Source organism: Centropristis striata, chromosome 3, assembly GCF_030273125.1.
Source record: "Centropristis striata isolate RG_2023a ecotype Rhode Island chromosome 3, C.striata_1.0, whole genome shotgun sequence".
Classification (NCBI taxonomy): Eukaryota; Metazoa; Chordata; class Actinopteri; order Perciformes; family Serranidae; genus Centropristis; species Centropristis striata.
Genome location: NC_081519.1, coordinates 2,906,440 through 2,924,691, shown reverse-complemented (window position 1 = coordinate 2,924,691; position 18,252 = coordinate 2,906,440). Strand labels below are relative to the sequence as shown.

The window sequence follows — 18,252 nt, the reverse complement described above, 5'->3', positions numbered from 1 at the left end:
AGTAGAGGTTGGATTATAGAAAGAAAAGTGTTTTATGTGGTAATTATGTTTGATGTTTGTTTGTGTCTAGTTTAGTTTTAATGTTATTTAATGTGTTAAAGGTCTTATTTATTTATTTATTTATTTATTTATTTAGGTTGGTTTTGTGATTGTGCTGTTGTTGTTTTTTTTCTTTTCTTTTTATTATTATTATTATTTTTTTACTGTGTTTTGTCCATTGGTGATTTATGTTGTGTTTTGTTTAAATTAATAAAATAAAAAAATAAAAATAAAAAAATAAATAAAACATGATGGATGATAGGGAAGAAAGGTACAGTAGAGGTTGTTTTTGTGGTAATTATGTTTGATGTTTGTTTGTGTCTAGTTTAGTTTTAATCTTATTGAATGTGTTAAAGGTATTATTTATTTATTTATTTATTTATTTATTCAGGTTGGTTTTGTGATTTTGTTGTTGTTGTTCTTTTTCTTTTCTTTTTTTATTATTTTTTTTACTGTGTTTGTCCATTGGTGATTTATGTTGTGTTTTGTTTATATTAATAAATAAATTAATAAAAATAAAAAAATAAATAAAACATGATGGATGATAGGGAAGAAATGTACAGTAGAGGTTGGTGTGTAGAAATAAAAGTGTGGCTGAAAAAAACAAAACAATGAGGGAATACGTGGAGGAGCTCTAAAATGTTCTTTCTCAGCAGAGAGACGTTTTTCACGGGAGAGAAGGTGAGAGCTGGAGAAGGTTACAGCAGAATAAAAAGGCCTCAGTGTGTTGGTGTACCAGTGCAGGCTTGGTTGCCTGGTAACGGTTGCAGGGTAGAGTCTCAGCGGTCTGATTGGAGGAGAGTCTGGTGTGACTCAGCCTTATGTTGCACAGCCATTCCTCTGTGAAAAACAACAGAGGTCTGGAAAAATTCAAACCCGCGAGGTGAACACGGTGCTGCTGTGCCCATCAGGCGTCAGTGAGGTGCCATATAAGGGCGTGGCAGGGGGCGGGGCTTACAGCTACAGAATAATGTATCCTATGTCTACTTTCATGGCAGTAACATCTACTATAGCAGGGATGGGCAACTTGAATACTGGATGGGGCCACAATTTTCCATGTTCACTACCACAGGGCCACATATAGGAGCGTCACTTAACCAGATATGATGAAACTGCAATTTTAAATATGTTTACAGTGCAGTAACTTAACATAGTTCATGCTCAAATGCATGTTTAACAGTATGAATAGGAATACAAAAGGTTTGAAGCAAATAAAAAATAACCACTTACTGTGATTTCTTTTTTTTCTGTGCAAGAACAGCAGACCAACATTAATGCAAGAAGTAATTTTGTGTCTTTTTTGTTCATTTTATGTCTTTTTTGTGGCTTTATTTGTGTATTTTTTGTTCATTTTGTGTCTTTTTTTTCATTTTGTGTCTTTTTTTGTTCATTTTGTGTCTTTTTTATTGTTCATTTTATGCCTTTTGTTCATTTTGTGTTGTTTTTTAAACATTTTTTAACTGAAAAAAACTTCCTAATGTGACTTAAAACCACATTATTCAGTAAAAGTTCCCTAAATTGTTGATTGCAGATGTTGCTTTTTTGTGATTTTGTGTCTTTTTTGTCTTTTTTTTTAGTCATTTTTTGTCATTTTGTGTCTTTTTTTTGTCATTTTGTCTCTTTTTTGGTCATTTTGTATCTTTTTTTAGTCATTTTGTGTCATTTTTTTTTAGCCATTTTGTGTCTTTTTTAGTCTTTTAGTCCAACATAAAATGTGAGACTTCACATTGTGTCTCCATAGTGGTAAGTGAGGGCATCCACGAAACAAAAAACATCTGGGATACTGTGGATGAGTGTGAATAGATCACACAACCCTTCTCTTTTCAAACCATTTGTGTCTTAGCTTTCCTGAAATGTAATGCTACCAAGTTATGTTTCCAACCCCCTGGTGAGGGTCTACATACCAGTAAAGATGGGGCAGAGCTTCTCCCAGCAGGTGATCCCACCCTCAGAGGTGAACTGACCCAGGGCAACCTCCAGGAAGAAGACCGGCAGACCTCCGCCAAACAGGAAAATGAAGTAGGGGATGAGAAATGCACCTGTGTGGAGGGAAAAACATAAAAACATAATCAGCATAAATTCAAAGGAGCTCAATGTGCAAAAAGCAGAACTAGTGTGATAGGCAAATCTTCCCTTCTACATATTTAATCAGTAGTTATATATATACAGGCAGTAGTTATATACACTTGTGTTGCCTTATATGACATACTGTGTTGAAATTTGGGGAAATGCATATAAAACAAACCTAGATCCAATAATTAAACTGCAGAAAAGAGCCATCAGGATAATACATTAAGTTGGATACCGTGATTCTACAAATCAGCTTCTTATAAGATCACACACATTAAAATAAAAAAAATTAAAAAATAAACTAAATAACTTAAAAAAGACACAAAATGACAAAAAAATGACACAACATGACTGAAAAAACACTAAATTACTTTAAAAAGACACAAAATGACAAAAAAAGATACAAAATGACCAAAAAATACACAGAATTATCAAAAAAGACACAGAATTATTTTTAAAAAAGACACAAAATGACAGAAAAAACACTAAATTACTTAAAAAAAGACACAAAATGACTGAAAAAAACCCTAAATGACTTAAAAAAAGATACAAAATGACAAAAAAAGACACAAAATTACAAAAAAAAGACACAAAATGACAAAAAAAAAACTAAATGACTTAAAAAAAGACAAAATGACAAAAAAAGACACAAAATTACATAAAAAAAACTAAATTACTTTAAAAAAGACACAAAATGACAAAAAAGACACAAAATTACTATTAAAAAAAAGACACAAAACGACAAAAAAAGACACAAAATGACAGAAAAAAACCCTAAATTACTTAAAAAAAAGACACTAATTGACTGAAAAAACACAAAATTTGTGTAGAAGGTACATGATCGGCAAAAATAAGCCTTTAGTGGGGCTTCAGCCTATTCCTTTTTCGGTTGCTGTCTGATGGATTCTTTTGTAAAGACATGATTTTATTTAATTTTTCTGTTTATAAAGCATTCATTCATAGGTTAATTTAATGCCTCACCTCCACCGTTCTTGTAGCAGAGGTACGGGAAACGCCACACGTTCCCTAAACCAACAAAGCCGCCAGCCACAGACAGAACAAAGTCCAACTTGCTGGCCCACTTCTCCCTCTGGGGGTGTTTGCCCTCCGCCTCGTCTTCAGGCCGGGTGCCAGGGCTTTTACCGGGAGACGGCTTCAGAGTGTCCTTGTGGAAATCCTTCAGGCATTGAAGTTTCTCTTTCTGAGCCATTCTGTAGAAACAGGAAACAGAAGAAGAATCCAATGGTTATCAATCAGCCTTTAGATACGTCTGTCAATACATTAAAACCCAAACAGATTATCAGATCTTAATAGATACGATACTCATTTTCAAAAGTATCGATGAAAAGTGTTATTTTTTCTCTTGAAGTCCCAGAATGAAGCAGAGAAAAGTCGACTTATCAAGCTTGCCTAATATTGTGCACAGCATACAAAATATTGTTCTAATTGTTATTGTTTATTGTATTTATTTATTTTTTGCACTACCTAAGACCTGAAGCTTGTTATCATAGTTGCAGTTTCTTTTTGGCCAACTGTTTTTTATTATAAATATTTAATCTGTGGTTCTGTTATAATAATTATTATATATAACATTATATAGATATAAAAAAAAGGACGTTTAGCGGTTTGGTCTCATAAATTTAACCCTATTTTCACTTTCACAAAATGACCAAAAAAAAAGACACAAAATGACTGAAAAAACCATTAAATTACTTTAAAAAGACACAAAATGACCAAAAAAAGACACAAAATTACTAAAAAAAGACACAAAATGACCAAAAAAAACCTAAATTACTTTAAAAAGACACAAAATGACCAAAAAAAGACACAAATTTACAAAAAAAGACACAAAATGACAGAAAAAAAACTAAATTACTTCAAAAAGACACAAAATGACCAAAAAAGATACAAAATGACTGAAAAAAAGACACAAAATGACCAAAAAAAGACACAAAATGACAAAAAAGACACAAAATGAACAAAAAATACACATAATAACCAATTGTTCAGTGTTTGGTTGGACGAACAGACACTCCAAGGAGTCGCTGCTCAGTTTTATGAGGTCAGTAACGTACATATTGTTTCTGTTTTTTGCTAGCCAAAGCTAACATCCCAGTTAATGCTCCAGCTAATGCTAACATGAGTTAGCAGCAGCTTCTCTCAGTCCTCCACAGTCCAAATATGGTCTGTGTCCGTGTACATCCATTATTTATATACAGTCTTTGGTTTCTCCTCATACTTTGCTGACACCCAATGCAGACATCAAGAACATCTCATCTCAGGATAGAGCCCACTGTCCTTCAGCAGATATATGTTTTTTTTATGTATACATTGCAATTATCCTGTTTATTTACAACAATTTTTAGTTGGACAATTAAACTAAATATTTTAAGTTTTGTTTTTGAGTTTGCTCAACTCTGAATTTCTCTGGCACGATTGTAACGCCGCTATGAAATGTCAGCTAATGTTGTGACCACAATTTTGAGTTAGCATTGATACGCTAATGGCTACTCTTGTAGCTGTAACAAGCAGCGCCACTAGCATCAGTTAGCCGCTAGCTTCAGTTAGCCGCTAGCATCAGTTAGCCGCTAGCATCAGCTAGCCGCTAGCTTCAGTTAGCCGCTAGCATCAGTTAGCAGCTAGCATCAGTTAGCCGCTAGCTTTCGATAATGACCGAATTTCCCCACAAAGAAATAAGAGTTATCAGAACTATTGTCCCTTGTTGTGAACCCCAACTTAAAGATATAAGTAACAACAACTCACCAACTTGTTTTTGAGCAGACAACTGGCTTCCTTTGTTGTGCTAACTTACATTAATACCCTAAATGTCAGTAATTTATATTTCCAAGTTTTACCAAATTAAATCACTTTTTAGGCCAAAAAATACAAGTTGGCTTTTTTGCAGCGTACACACTTCCAGATAACGAAGGTTTCCCTCCATCCTGTAAACGGTGTAAGCTTTCACTTTACCTAACCACACAGTCACACTCTTTGCTTCACTGGTGTGAAACGTGTTGCCAAAGCAAATAAAAGCATACACACATGTAGCCTGAACATTTTGGTTGAATTACACAAAAAGGTTGAATTGTCTGCTCTGAATGAAAGGCACAAGCCAAAACAAACCTGTTTTTTTTTTTTTTTTTTTTAAAATCCACTTTAATGGTTTAATTTAGGGATCTTCAGTCTTGAATACAGAGGTAAAATAGAAAGACCTGCCTCTACCCCTCCTCTCTCCCTTCCTCATCAAAACTATGAAATGTGACTCTGTGATTGGACGGAATGATTAAGCAGTGCGATCAGGGCCACGTGACACAACCAGAGCTGTAAATTTCCACTTGACAGTGGCCATGACAGAGAGAGAGAGAGAGAGAGAGAGAGAGAGAGAGAGATATTGAGAGGAGCATACTTAGTAGTCAGCAGATGTCTGTCATTTTGGAAAATGTCACGTCTTTATCTCTTTCCATCTGCCAGACTGCTGTACACTCAGCTTTTCTCTCTTTGTTTCACTCATTCATTCACTCTCAATCTGAATTTCTGCGAGATGTTTACACGGAGGACAAAAAACTACATTTTAGATAAATCCCAATGGTAGATTTGTTTCCAAAATGAATAAATAAATAAATAAAACATATTCTAGCAACATATTCTTTTGAAAAGTATGCACTGTTTCTATTTAACATTTTGAATAGTTGCACAGTCACTGACAGTCTATAACACCTGGTTAATGTTTTGGATTGGAACTGCTGGTTGGGGTTAGGATATAAAGAACCTGGTCTCACAGGAATCCGGGAAATAGCCACGGATTTGCCTAACTCAAAATCCGTGGAATAGCCACGGAATCACTCAAATTTCCCTGAAACTGACACGGATTTCGCTACAATGCAAGTTAATGACAGTCATATCCCGTGGCTATTCCATGGATATTTGTTCCTATTGGTTTGTTCCAAGTCACGTGACTTTCAAGGTCCCGGCGGTCAGAACAAAAAACATGGCGGACAGTTCTCTCATTTTTAGTGAAAAAAAATCAATATTTTGACTTAGTTTCTGCATAAAAATGGATTTTGATCACATTTCTAGCGAGAAATATATGTTTTATTTTCTAAATATTCACTCAGTGAATGTACATAATCACTTTGTATGTTGGAATAGCCACGGGATATGACTGTCATTAACTTGCATTGTAGCCAAATCCGTGTCAGTTTCACGGAAATTTGAGTGATTCTGTGGCTATTCCACGGATTCCTGTAAGACCATGTTGGAAATAAGACAATAGGACAGGGCTTGGCTTAAAATAATGACTTATAAGTAGCAACTGAAACGCATTTGTTTTGCTGGCCAGAGTTCAACTGTCCTCTTTGTGTGTGTGTGTGTGTGTGTGTGTGTGTGTGTGTGTGTGTACAGTATATCTGCTATCTATCTCATAGCTCTATAACGGATCTGTAAAACTAGTTAATGATTTCACGAACACACTTATATTTTCATGACTAACTTCCTAGACAGTTAATTAATAACACTGAGGAAACTGAAAGCATGTGCTGTGTGCGTGTGTGTGTGTGTGTGTGTGTGTGTGTAAGTATTTCCTGCTTGAAGAGACAGTGGACTCTATTATGTCTGTGACACACTGTTAACAGCAGTAGACAGTAAATGGCCATGAGTGATAACAATATTATTTCCAGCACAGAAGCAGACTGACGTATTAAAGTGAATAACAAAAACAGCTACAATGTGAGAAATAACAGCAATGAGTTTAAATATTTATATTTTCCGAGAAGCATACACTTTAGGAACAAGATGTGTTTAACTTATTCAACAACAAAAGCAAACTGACGTCAGACGGGCTGCTTTGCTGATACTGTATCATGTCTTTTAGATGTCTTTTAGTCTTGCTTTTTTATTTTTTATAAAATAATCACCTGTCCCATTTATCATCCCTGCAGGTAATGACAACTAATGCTAACAGAATGAAAAGTAGAGGACCGACAACTGGGCCTTGTGGCACTCCAAGGACACTTTTTATGCATCTAAAAAACAGCTACCAAAATATAAGTGGAATGTACCAAATTAAACTTGCACAGAGTTGGTAACATCGTGCATAATAAAAAAAAAAAAAAACTTTCTTCTTTTTCCCCCACATCTCTTGTGATTTAAGAAGGTAAATCTAGAACTCTTCTTTTTGCATTATTCAACATATTCAGCCATCTAGAATGCATTACAAAGACTATGTTGCAGAACAAGAGAGGGAAGAAAGGGGAGATATAAAGGAGTAGAATAACAGGGAGTTAATAAGCTCCACAGTCAATACTGATGCACATTAATATTAATTATTAATAACTAATAAAGTACTCTGTGTGTGTTAATTTGAATACTTTGTTTTGCTACTTTATGTTTCTGCATCCTCCTTAAACCTTGTTGAGTTCAACAGATTTGAAAATTTTGGAGATTTTCACTCTGGTACTGCTTTAGAAATTAAAAATGTTGTATTAGCAACACTGTTCACCACAGTAATATTACTAACTTTCTCTCAACACTTAATATTCTATCATGGGTGTTTGAGGATACATACAAGTTAATGACGGCATAAGTATATTTTGGTTAAGACTGTTTTATTTACAGCTAAAACATATTATATATAGATCCCTAAGCTTATTGTATCAACCAGTATTCTAATAAAACTTAAAAAATGGACAATTTGGCTGCAGTTAGGTGAGGTTACCGCTAGGTGAGGTTACCGCTAGGTGAGGTTACCTCTAGGTGAGGTTACCGCTAGGTGAGGTTATCACTAGGTGAGGTTACCGCTAGGTGAGGTTACTGCTAGGTGAGGTTGCCGCTAGGCGAGGTTACCGCTAGGTGAGGTTGCCGCTAGGTGAGGTTATCGCTAGGCGAGGTTACCGCTAGGTGAGGTTGCCGCTAGGTGAGGTTACCGCTAGGTGAGGTTACCGCTAGGCGAGGTTACCGCTAGGCGAGGTTACCGCTAGGTGAGGTTACCGCTAGGTGAGGTTACCGCTAGGTGAGGTTACCTGTGTATTCTGCAGGAGGGATGTTACACATGTCCTTGTTCTCGCGATACAGCCTTTATTTTTAAACTTTTCTAGAGTGATTTTTCTATTTAAATAAATGAATAAACGTTTAATGTAGCCCTTATTTAGTTGTTTTTGTCCCACTAATGAATTAAATGCTGACTCATCTATATTTAACACATTAAATTTATTACATCCCTTAAAATCAAGAGGGCTTCACGACCCCCGGCAGATCTTTGGAGCCCCCCCTGTTGGGAATCACTGACATAGACGTTCATTCCAAACAGCTTCCAATGCTTCTCAGATGCTTCTGTGTAGAAAACCATTTGGCACATCAGGTTAATCAGAAGCTGCCATGCAGAGAGGCTCCATCACAAGACCATGAACCAAAGACGTCACCATTCTGTTTTAAAAGTTTAATTGTCGGACGAGGAGTTTTCAGATTCACAATTCAAGCACAGAGAGTTGTTTGAAGTTGTTGTCCAACGTGTCGAAAGGAGTTATTTTCAAAATTTCCTGGACGGCAGAAGTGATAAATGAGCAGGAAATGTTTTTGTTGCATCGTTGCCTAAAAAACGACTTCCAAAGAACGAAAGTGGTTCGTGGGAATCGCTGTGAACTGTGGGATGATTTAAGGCTCGGGCCAAAAGTTTGGTGTAAAACATAGAGACTCATTGTCTGGTGTCTGTGTGTGTGTGTGATTTCTGGGCCGAGAGTCATGTAGTGACTTCAGAACCAGCCAACATCACACACACACACTCACTTTCAAACCACTTACATAACACACTCTCCTATTTTAAGACCATGTATATTTCCACTGGACTGACCACCTATTAAATCCTCTCCTCTTCTCCCTCCTCCTCCTCCTCCTCCTCTGCTCCACATTTCTTTCACTCCTTCTCCTCATCCTCCTCTTTTTCCAGTATCCTGATTTCTCCTCCCTTTTTACTTCGACAACATATAAAAATATATTAGTTTTGATTTTGTTGTTGTTGTTGTTGTTGTTCTTTTTCTTTCTTTTTCTTTTTTTTTACTGCGTTTGTCCATTGGTAATTTATGTTGTGTTTTGTTTAAATTAATAATAATGATAAAAAAATAAAATAAAAATATCTCTATATATATAAAATAAAATAATAAAAAAAAATATATATATATATATATATATATATATATATATATAATATTATATCTTATGATACATATATATATATTTATTTTTATTTTATAAAATATAATATATATATTTATTTTTTAAATTTATTTCATATATATAATAAAAAAATATATATTATATTTTATAAAATAAAATATATATATATTTTTTTTAATTTAAAAAAATAAAAAATTATATATTATAAAATATAATATAATATGTATAATTACTTTTTTTTAGTAGTATTAGCTTCATTATTGCAAAAAAGCTACTTCGGGCTTCAAAACTTTTATTTTTAAGCTCCTCATCTCTCCAAAAATGTACTTCATCATCTATCCCTTGTTCTGTTTCTAAGGCACGTGTTCTCTCCTCCACTGATTTACCTCCTCTCCTCTCTTCTCCTCCTGTCCTCCACCACCTCTATCTTCTCCTTCATTTCCTCCTTCCTTATTCCTCTTTGTGCTCCTTTTGTCCGGCATCATTCCTTCTACTCCCTCCTGCCTCTGCCTGCATCTTACTCTCCTTCCCTCCTGCCCATTAGCTCCCACTTATTTGATCTTTCTTCCACAGCACTTATGTTTTTGAGAAAACAGAAAGTGACAGACCACATTGTGCGTATAATTGTGTTGAAAAGGGGAGGAAGACAAAGGGAAATGGGTGAGGGGCAGAGGGACAAAGTAAAAGAAGGAGCTGTTAAAAGTTAACCGAGAAACGGGGAGGAGTGGTTGGTAAAAAAGAGAGTTAGAAAGAAAAGTGAGTCACGCAGATAAAGACAGAAATAGATGTGACAGAAACAGATAAAATGAAACTGAGCAAGATTAGGGACAGCACAAAGAGTATCAGCGCAGGAATGAAGGACTGTAACAGAAACGCTCACAAACAGAGATAACAAGAAGTATAAAAAGTTAAAGAAAAACAGAGAGGTGCATACCTTTCAGTCTTATCTAACTTAAGTCAACAAGCACGTTGCTTTTTTATAATGTGTTTTTTGTAATTTCTTTGTGTTTTTTATGCGTGTTTTTTGTACTTTTTGTGTGTTTTTTGTATTTTTATTATGTTTTTGGTGTGTTTTCAGTGTGTTTGTATGTGTTTTTTGTAATTTTCTGTGTTTTTTTGGTTTGTTTTTCATGTTTTATGTGTTTTTTTTTGTGTTCAAAATGTTGATCCAATAAGTCAAAATGAAGGTCAAATAGATGAGGTTGTCTTGAAAACAACTGCAGAGATTTTTCTAATTTAACTTTTTGCATTTAGCATTTGCAATGCAATCTTTTGTGTTTAGCGTTTTTTCTCTAAATATTTTAATAATTGCTTTGTGTTTTTTGTAATTTCTTTGTGTTTTTTTCGTGTTTTTTGTGTGTTTTTTGTCATTTTTGTGTGTTTTTGTATTTTTATGATGTGAGTCACGCAGATAAAGACAGAAATAGATGTGACAGAAACAGATAAAATGAAACTGAGCAAGATTAGGGACAGCACAAAGAGTATCAGCGCAGGAATGAAGGACTGTAACAGAAACGCTCACAAACAGAGATAACAAGAAGTATAAAAAGTTAAAGAAAAACAGAGAGTTGCATACCTTTCAGTCTTATCTAACTTAAGTCAACAAGCACGGTTGCTTTTTTTTTTTGCATTCTAGCACTAAATGTCATCGAGGTCAACAGGCTTCTTGTTTGCACACACGGCCATGCATCTCATTATCTCACTCTGCAGGATATCAACTAAGATTTGCATCTAGACTGTGTCAGAATATAACTCAAGGCATTCATGGCATTATCTGAAATCAACAGATCATTCTGTGTTACATCAGAGCAGGGTTATTAGGGTATTTTTGGAGGTTTTGCTCAGACAGAGATCCCTGCTCTTATCCTGAGTGAGTCAGTTTAGTGCTAAGCTGGGGTTTATCATGAATTATGTGCTGGCTGCAAGAAGAAGAAGAACACGCCGGCTTTTATCATTTCAACCCTGAATTCGTGTCATATCAGATATGCGGGAAGTACAAACTGCTAACACTAATTTTGCATGAACACTGTATCAGCAAGTAAGGCCTCAAAATACCCCGCTGCCACCAGGTCTGAGCACGAGATTCTAAATAATAAAGAGGAAGCAGAGAAGAAGAAGCGGAACAGAGCGGTTTGCTGTGGTCACTGGACAAGCACAAAAAAATGCTGGTTATTTAAACTTGTCACGGTGACAAAACATGAGTAAGAGTAGGGCTGGTCATAAGACAAAAATGATTGGCAGATTAATTGATTCTTTGCATCCCAATTTTTACCCTTTGATGCACAACATGGGTCTAAAGTGACCCGACAGAGTTTTTATGTTCTATATCTTTGCAATAAATTATTTTCATCATTCAGTATTCCACTCAATTAGCTTGTTTTTGGTCATCATACATCCTAATTTTATGTTTTCCTTTATTCATTTTAATAAAATCCCTTTTTGTTTCACTACCTTTCTAATGCACAACAAGTATTTAGCAAAATAGCTTGCTAAGCTAACTACTAAGCTAACTTTTTGGCTAAGTATTGAGCTAAGGAGCTTGCTAAGCTAACTACTTAGCTAACTTCTTGGCTAAGTATTTAGCTAAGGAGCTTGCTAAGCTAACTACTAAGCTAACTTCTTGGCTAAGTAGTTAGCTAAGGAGCTTGTTAAGCTAACTACTTAGCTAACTTCTTGGCTAAGTAGTTAGCTTAGCAAGCTACTTAGCCAAGTACTTAGCTATGTAGTAAAACAAAAACGCTTTTTCTTCATAAAGTGTGAGAGGCAAAATGGAAATAATCATCTGTTGTTAGCAAAAACAAGATCTTTTTAGAATAATTGGAATATTCAATTAATAAAAATAAGTTGATATTAAAAGATAGAGCACAGAAACACACAGCAGCATTAAACAACATGGGGGATTAATTTTACCATGTTGTGCATTAGAAGGGGGGTCAATATGTTGTACATCAAAGGGTTAACAGCATATCATTGAAAATGGCTTCCTCAATTTTTGCGCCATCTGGTGGTAGCCTGCAGAATTACACCATAGCTAACAGCACCGCATGTCTCCGATAGCCAAATAAACTGCAACTAGTCACACCAGGGTTGCCTTAGTTTGCCACAATGCATGCCATCAGAACAATCTGAAAGATGCTATTATCAAACACAAATTCTACACATATATGTGAAGACTACGGTTAAAATCGTAAGGTTATTACAGGTATTTTGCTGCATGAATATCTCTTGTGAGCATATATGTACGATCAATCCGATAACCCCAAGAAAAGAGCAACATAGCTTCTTTAATGACTAGCCAAAAACAGGTATTGGACGGCCTAAATTTTACCCTAAATACAAGACGAAAATCATTGTTCTTTAGCATAAACCAATATAAAACCTAACATTGTAAAGACTAACTGCTATTTCTTCTGTTGACTTTAAGTCTTTTAGACAGAAGCATTCTCCATGAACTCTTTTGTTGTGGCAGACTAAGTTAAACTGCAGATTTTCTAGAATTCTGAGAACATCAATTTCATCGGTGGTGACTTAAAAGTTGAGCTTGTTAGTTCATTCCACACTCTTGACTATGGATAAATTCAAGCCTTTAAATAATTAAAATATGTGAGTTATATCAAATTTCTCTCCCCATATAGTTGTCATGAAAAGGGGATATTAGCAAGACACCAAAACCATTTTTTCTACCAGGAGACAAAAGCTGCAACCCAGTAATCTTTGAGCATTTACTCTGTTTTGGAGCCAGCCCCTAGTGGCCATTTGAGGAACTGCAGTTTTTAGCACAACCACTTCGGCTTCATCTTTCTGCACCATGGAACTGTCAATGTTATTTTTTTTTTTTGCAGTTTGTTGCAGAGTTCATCCAACACATCACACATCGGTCAGTAAACAGGTGTGGCTGCCACCAGGGGGCGCCGGTCTGCTGCCGTGTGTCGTTCACCTCCCATTTTGTTGTATAGGGAACTATATAATGACAATAAAGACTATTTGCTTTGATTTGATAACAATAATTCACTTCCATAAAAGCTGCAACGTAGTAATCTTTGAGCATTTACTCTGTTTTGGAGCCGGCCCCTAGTGGCCATTTGAGGAACTGCAGTCTTTGCCGCCACCACTATGGCTTCATCTTTCTGCACCATGGAACTGTCAATGTTATTTTTTTTTTGCAGTTTGTTGCAGAGTTTATCCAACACATCACACATCGGTCAGTAAACACCAAAACCATTTTTTCTACCATGAGACAAATGCTGCAACACAGTAATCTTTCAGCATTTACTCTGTTTTGGAGCCGGCCCCTAGTGGCCATTTGAGGAACTGCAGTTTTTAGCAAAACCACTTTGGCTTCATTTTTCTGCACCTGTAAATGTTATTTTTTTGCAGTTGTTGCAGTTGCAGTTTGCTGCAGAGTTTATCCAGAGACAAATGCTGCAATATAGTAATCTTTGAGCATTTACGCTGTTTTGGAGCCAGCCCCTAGTGGCCATTTAAGGAACTGCAGTCTTTGCCACTACCACTTTGGCTTCATCTTTCAATGTCAATGTTTTTTTTTTTTTTTTTCAGTTTGTTGCAGACTTTATCCAACACATCACACATCGGTCAGTAAACACCAAAACCATTTTTTCTAACATGAGACAAATGCTGCAATATAGTAATCTTTGAGCATTTACTCTGTTTTGGAGCCAGCCCCTAGTGGTCACTTGAGGAATTGCAGTTTTTAGCACAACCACTTTGGCTTCATTTTTCTGCACCATGGAACTGTCAATGTTACATTTTTTTGCAGTTGTTGCAATGGCAGTTTGTTGCAGAGTTTATCCAACACATCACACATCGGTCAGTAAACAGGTGTGGCTGCCACCAGGGGGCGCCGTGTATCATTCACCTCCTATAACAATGATTCACTTCCATTGTCCTGCGCTTGGCACCGACCCTCCCATTACAGAGGGCTGTAAATAAACAACTTTATTGCTTTCACCTTCAGCTGCAAAAGGCAAATGAAGTCTTTAAAAGCTGGTTATGAGCCGTTTAAAAAGTAACACAATTATTTGGTGTGCATGTGGGTCAGTGGTTCATGCTGGTTAATATGTACAGTAGCTTCGACACTCCAGTAAGAGCTGATGTCCAAGGACACTCAGTCATAGAGCCTCATTCTGAAAGCAGCTCAGTGATGGTTTTATTTCCTGTGTCACGGTACGATCTCTCCCCCTCTCAGGTTTCATTTGTAGAAATGACCCTGCATGCTGATGTGCTGCTGGCTGAGATTTCACACACACACATACACACACACATTCTTGTACTTCTATCTTTGTGAGGACCCTCATTGTAATAGTGAATTCCCTTGCAAGGTTGTAATAGTTTTTGATTTTTCATTAGTTTTAGTTTGGTTGTGAATTTTTGTTTTCAAATTCAGTTAGTTTTAATGAGTTTTTAGAGTGAGTTTGCTAGTTTTAGTTTAGTTTTTATTAGTTTTAGTTTTTTGTAATGGGGTATTTGTATTAAATTTTGCCTTTATTTCTTTAAAAGTTGACAAAGACGAAAACGAAGGACATTTTCTCTATAATTTTAGTTAGTTTTGTAACCACACAATATAGTTTCAGTTAATTATCATTATCATGTAACCTTTAACCCTAAAACAAAGTCTGAAGTCTCAGACCGAAATGCTCTCACTTTTCAAAAACATGTTCTGGTCCTCACTATGTAGGAAGTACAAGAACACACACACACACACACACACACACACACACACACACACACACACACACACACACACACAGGACTCTACAGCAGCCAAGATCTGATTAAACTCAGGGCCAGGAGCTCTCTCTCTGTCTCACACACACCACAGACACACACAGACACACACACACACACACACACACAGCTTTGTGTCTGCACAGTCGTAACTAAGGTAGAACCTGTTCTGTACATCAGCCAGTGAGAAAACAATTGAGTTCCATGACAAAAATCTACGACAAAACAGCGACCAAATATGTCAAGTTACATTTTGTTTAAGAATTTTATCCTCCAGCTTCTACATTTCCCTTCAATACTGACTAAAATGTGGTTGGTCACCACATTTTAAAGACTAAACTACAGCTAATCAGCTCTTTACTCTGGCTCTCAGAGGCTTTTCTACCCTGCCAACAGCAAAGTTCTGGGCAAGCAACACTGAATCCTTCCAATTTGGAGCACAAAAGTCTTCAAACGCCCATATCAGTCTAACCTTGAAGGATATGTGCTGTGACACCAAATATGGTCATCTTCAAATCTACAGGGTTGGAGTTGGAAAACACGCCAGTAAATCTACAGTTTTGAAACACCTTATCGAAACTAACCAGGCTTAACTTTCACCTAATTAAAGTTTTAATTGATTTATAGATAGGCTCAGGATTTAAATTCAAAATATGGTGTCCAATGAATTAAAACTCATGTTTTACCATTTCCTGTGTCTTTCAATATCTGGCTGCTATCCGGGATTATTTGTACAGTGCTCTTTGCTTGAAAAAAATCCATTACAGGTTTGTTGGACTTTGAGCTTTAACAACTGTGGGTAATTTTCCATGTTGAAACTTATCCAAAATGGACCCAGTTGACTGCTATCACAACCCAACCCTGCTCAGGAAACTTTGCAGCCCTCATTAAACATTTTCTTCCTATTAAGCCATAACAAAACATAGGGGAGCCACATGTTGACTCAGGACCCCACGAACAGAGCAAAAAAAAAAGGAAGCTGCATGCAGAGACATGATGCACTTCATGCATTTGACATCTGAGGAGCTTTAGATGTTGGAAAAACTGGCAAGATGTACATTTTTCTGCAACAAAACTCTTCACATTTTTGCAAAAATCTGCGCGTCATTGTCATAACTTTGTCGCCAAAAAGTCTCAGACTGAAGCGAACACGAGTCAGAAAGGGGGAAGAGGAAGCGAGACAAAGGTAGAGAGACTATTAGAGACAGGCTGCAAACAGAGCGAGAGAGGCAGAGAGACATAGGAGCTGAACCAGAGAGAGAGAGAGAGAGAGAGAGAGAGAGAGAGAGGGTGCGCGCTGGAGAGAAGCAGCGCATGATGTGCAACGTGCGACTGACGAGCATCTCCGCCTCTGAGCGCTTCACTTCCCCTTTTTCTGCCTTAGTTCAATAAGGAAATTAAATGGCAATAAATTAAAGCAAGAAAAAAAACTGTTTCCTATCATTCCAATATCCTAAAAATCTGAAAAAGGGTCAAATATTCCATTCTAGGACTGCATATGTTGGAGAAAATGCACACTAAAGACCTAAAGTCTAAGAAAAATATTTTTTTTTTTTGAAAAACGGACTGCTCGACATCCTAAACAAAACGGAAATTAAACATTATTCTAAATGAAATATAGCCTGAAAACGTTTGACGCACATGTAGAAAATATTCTGCACATATTAATAAAGACATGGAATAACTAGGATGCATAAAAAGCTTTAAAGATATTGCAAATCCAACAGCGCACGAATCAACGCACAAGCCTGTGTCCAAATCCACATCACCACGCTTCCACACCTGCAAACACACTCCCACCAGTAAAACCAGTAAAAGCACCAATTAACACAATAAAACTGTGAAAGAAAAAAAAATCTTTTTTTCATCTTAAAATGCCCTAAAACTCTTCTTAAATGCTCATCCTGGTTTGCGAAAAAAAAATTCCATTCAAACAACACAGATGCAAAAAAAAGCATTAAAATCATAATTATCATTAGAATAAATGATAATAAAATGACTAAAAAAGGAGCACATTCATCCCTCCCAGCCACGCTTCAGAGGTGTGCAACGAGGATGTAGGTTTTTTTCCGTTACCTGCTGTGTTGATGTAATATTGGATATTATTTTGTCCTTTTAATGTCCTTAGAGCGCGGTCCCTTGTACGTGTCGTCTTGTCCGTGTCCTCCTGTGTCCGTGAGAGCGACTGAGGGCTGGATGCGTCGGTAGCCTATATTTTAGCCTGTTTATAAGCCTCTCTTTCTGACCTTTGTCTCTCAAAACAGGGGGGACATGAGACATCCGCGCAGTGGAAAAACACTGGCCTGCCTCCTCGGATAGCTACAGGAGCGCTGTGTGACGCTGTTTCTGGGCCCGCCTCTGATTTCTGACAAGTGCGCCGTAACACGAGCGAAGCAGTCGAAAGTAAGGATTGGAAGTGATGCGAGCTGTGGAGACCGGTGCATCTCTGCACGCGCACGGGATGGATTTTATTATGCATTGGTGCACAAATTCTCCACATCATCCTTTCACAAGAAATGATCCATTCCCATTGTCAATGTTATCAGCAACTGACAATTAACCCTTTGGAGTCTGGGGGTGTGTTGTCTGTATGAACCATTTAAAGATCTACTAGATGTGTTGGAGTCATTGTTTTTTTGTTTTGTTTTTTTAGCACAACCGATGATATATATGACCTGGTTATTATTTTCATTTTGATTTCCTGGATAAACATTTTGAACAGAAAAAACACACAAAAATAATTAGAAAAAAACACACATAAAAAGACAACAAATTTACAAAAAACACACACACAAAAAAAATACAGAAACACAAATAAAAACACAAAAAATTACCAAAAACACAAATAAAAATACGCAAAAAACACACATAAAAACACAAAAAACACATAGAAACACAAAAACACAAATATATATGAAAAATAGATAATAAAAAACACAAAAAATACAAAACACAAATAAAAACACAAAAAATACCAAAAACACAAATAAAAACACAAAAACACATAAAAACACAAAAATATAAAAAAAATACAAAAAACACATTTTTTACAAAAACACACATAAAACACACGCCAAAAACACATTAAAAACACAAATAAATACAAAAACACACAAAAAACACAGATAAAAACACACAAATATAAAAAAAAATACAAAAAATATTTTTTTTTACAAAAACACACCTAAAAACACACGCCAAAAACACATAAAACACACAAAGAAATTACAA

General features: G+C 36.1%; 1 protein-coding gene across 1 annotated transcript in view; it reads right to left on the bottom strand.

Moving 5' to 3' along the window:
* LOC131968381 (sodium- and chloride-dependent taurine transporter-like) overlaps positions 1-17,288 on the bottom strand; it is a 54,615-nt gene extending 37,327 nt beyond the window's left edge. Inside the window, exons 1-3 of the mRNA XM_059329215.1 lie at positions 17,098-17,288; positions 3,091-3,320; positions 1,944-2,078 (exon numbers count right to left, since the gene is read on the bottom strand). Of these exons, the coding sequence (XP_059185198.1) occupies positions 1,944-2,078; positions 3,091-3,319 (364 nt within the window). The 5' untranslated portion in view covers position 3,320; positions 17,098-17,288. The remainder of the gene's footprint in view (positions 1-1,943; positions 2,079-3,090; positions 3,321-17,097) is intronic.
* Positions 17,289-18,252: the final 964 nt, after the last annotated feature.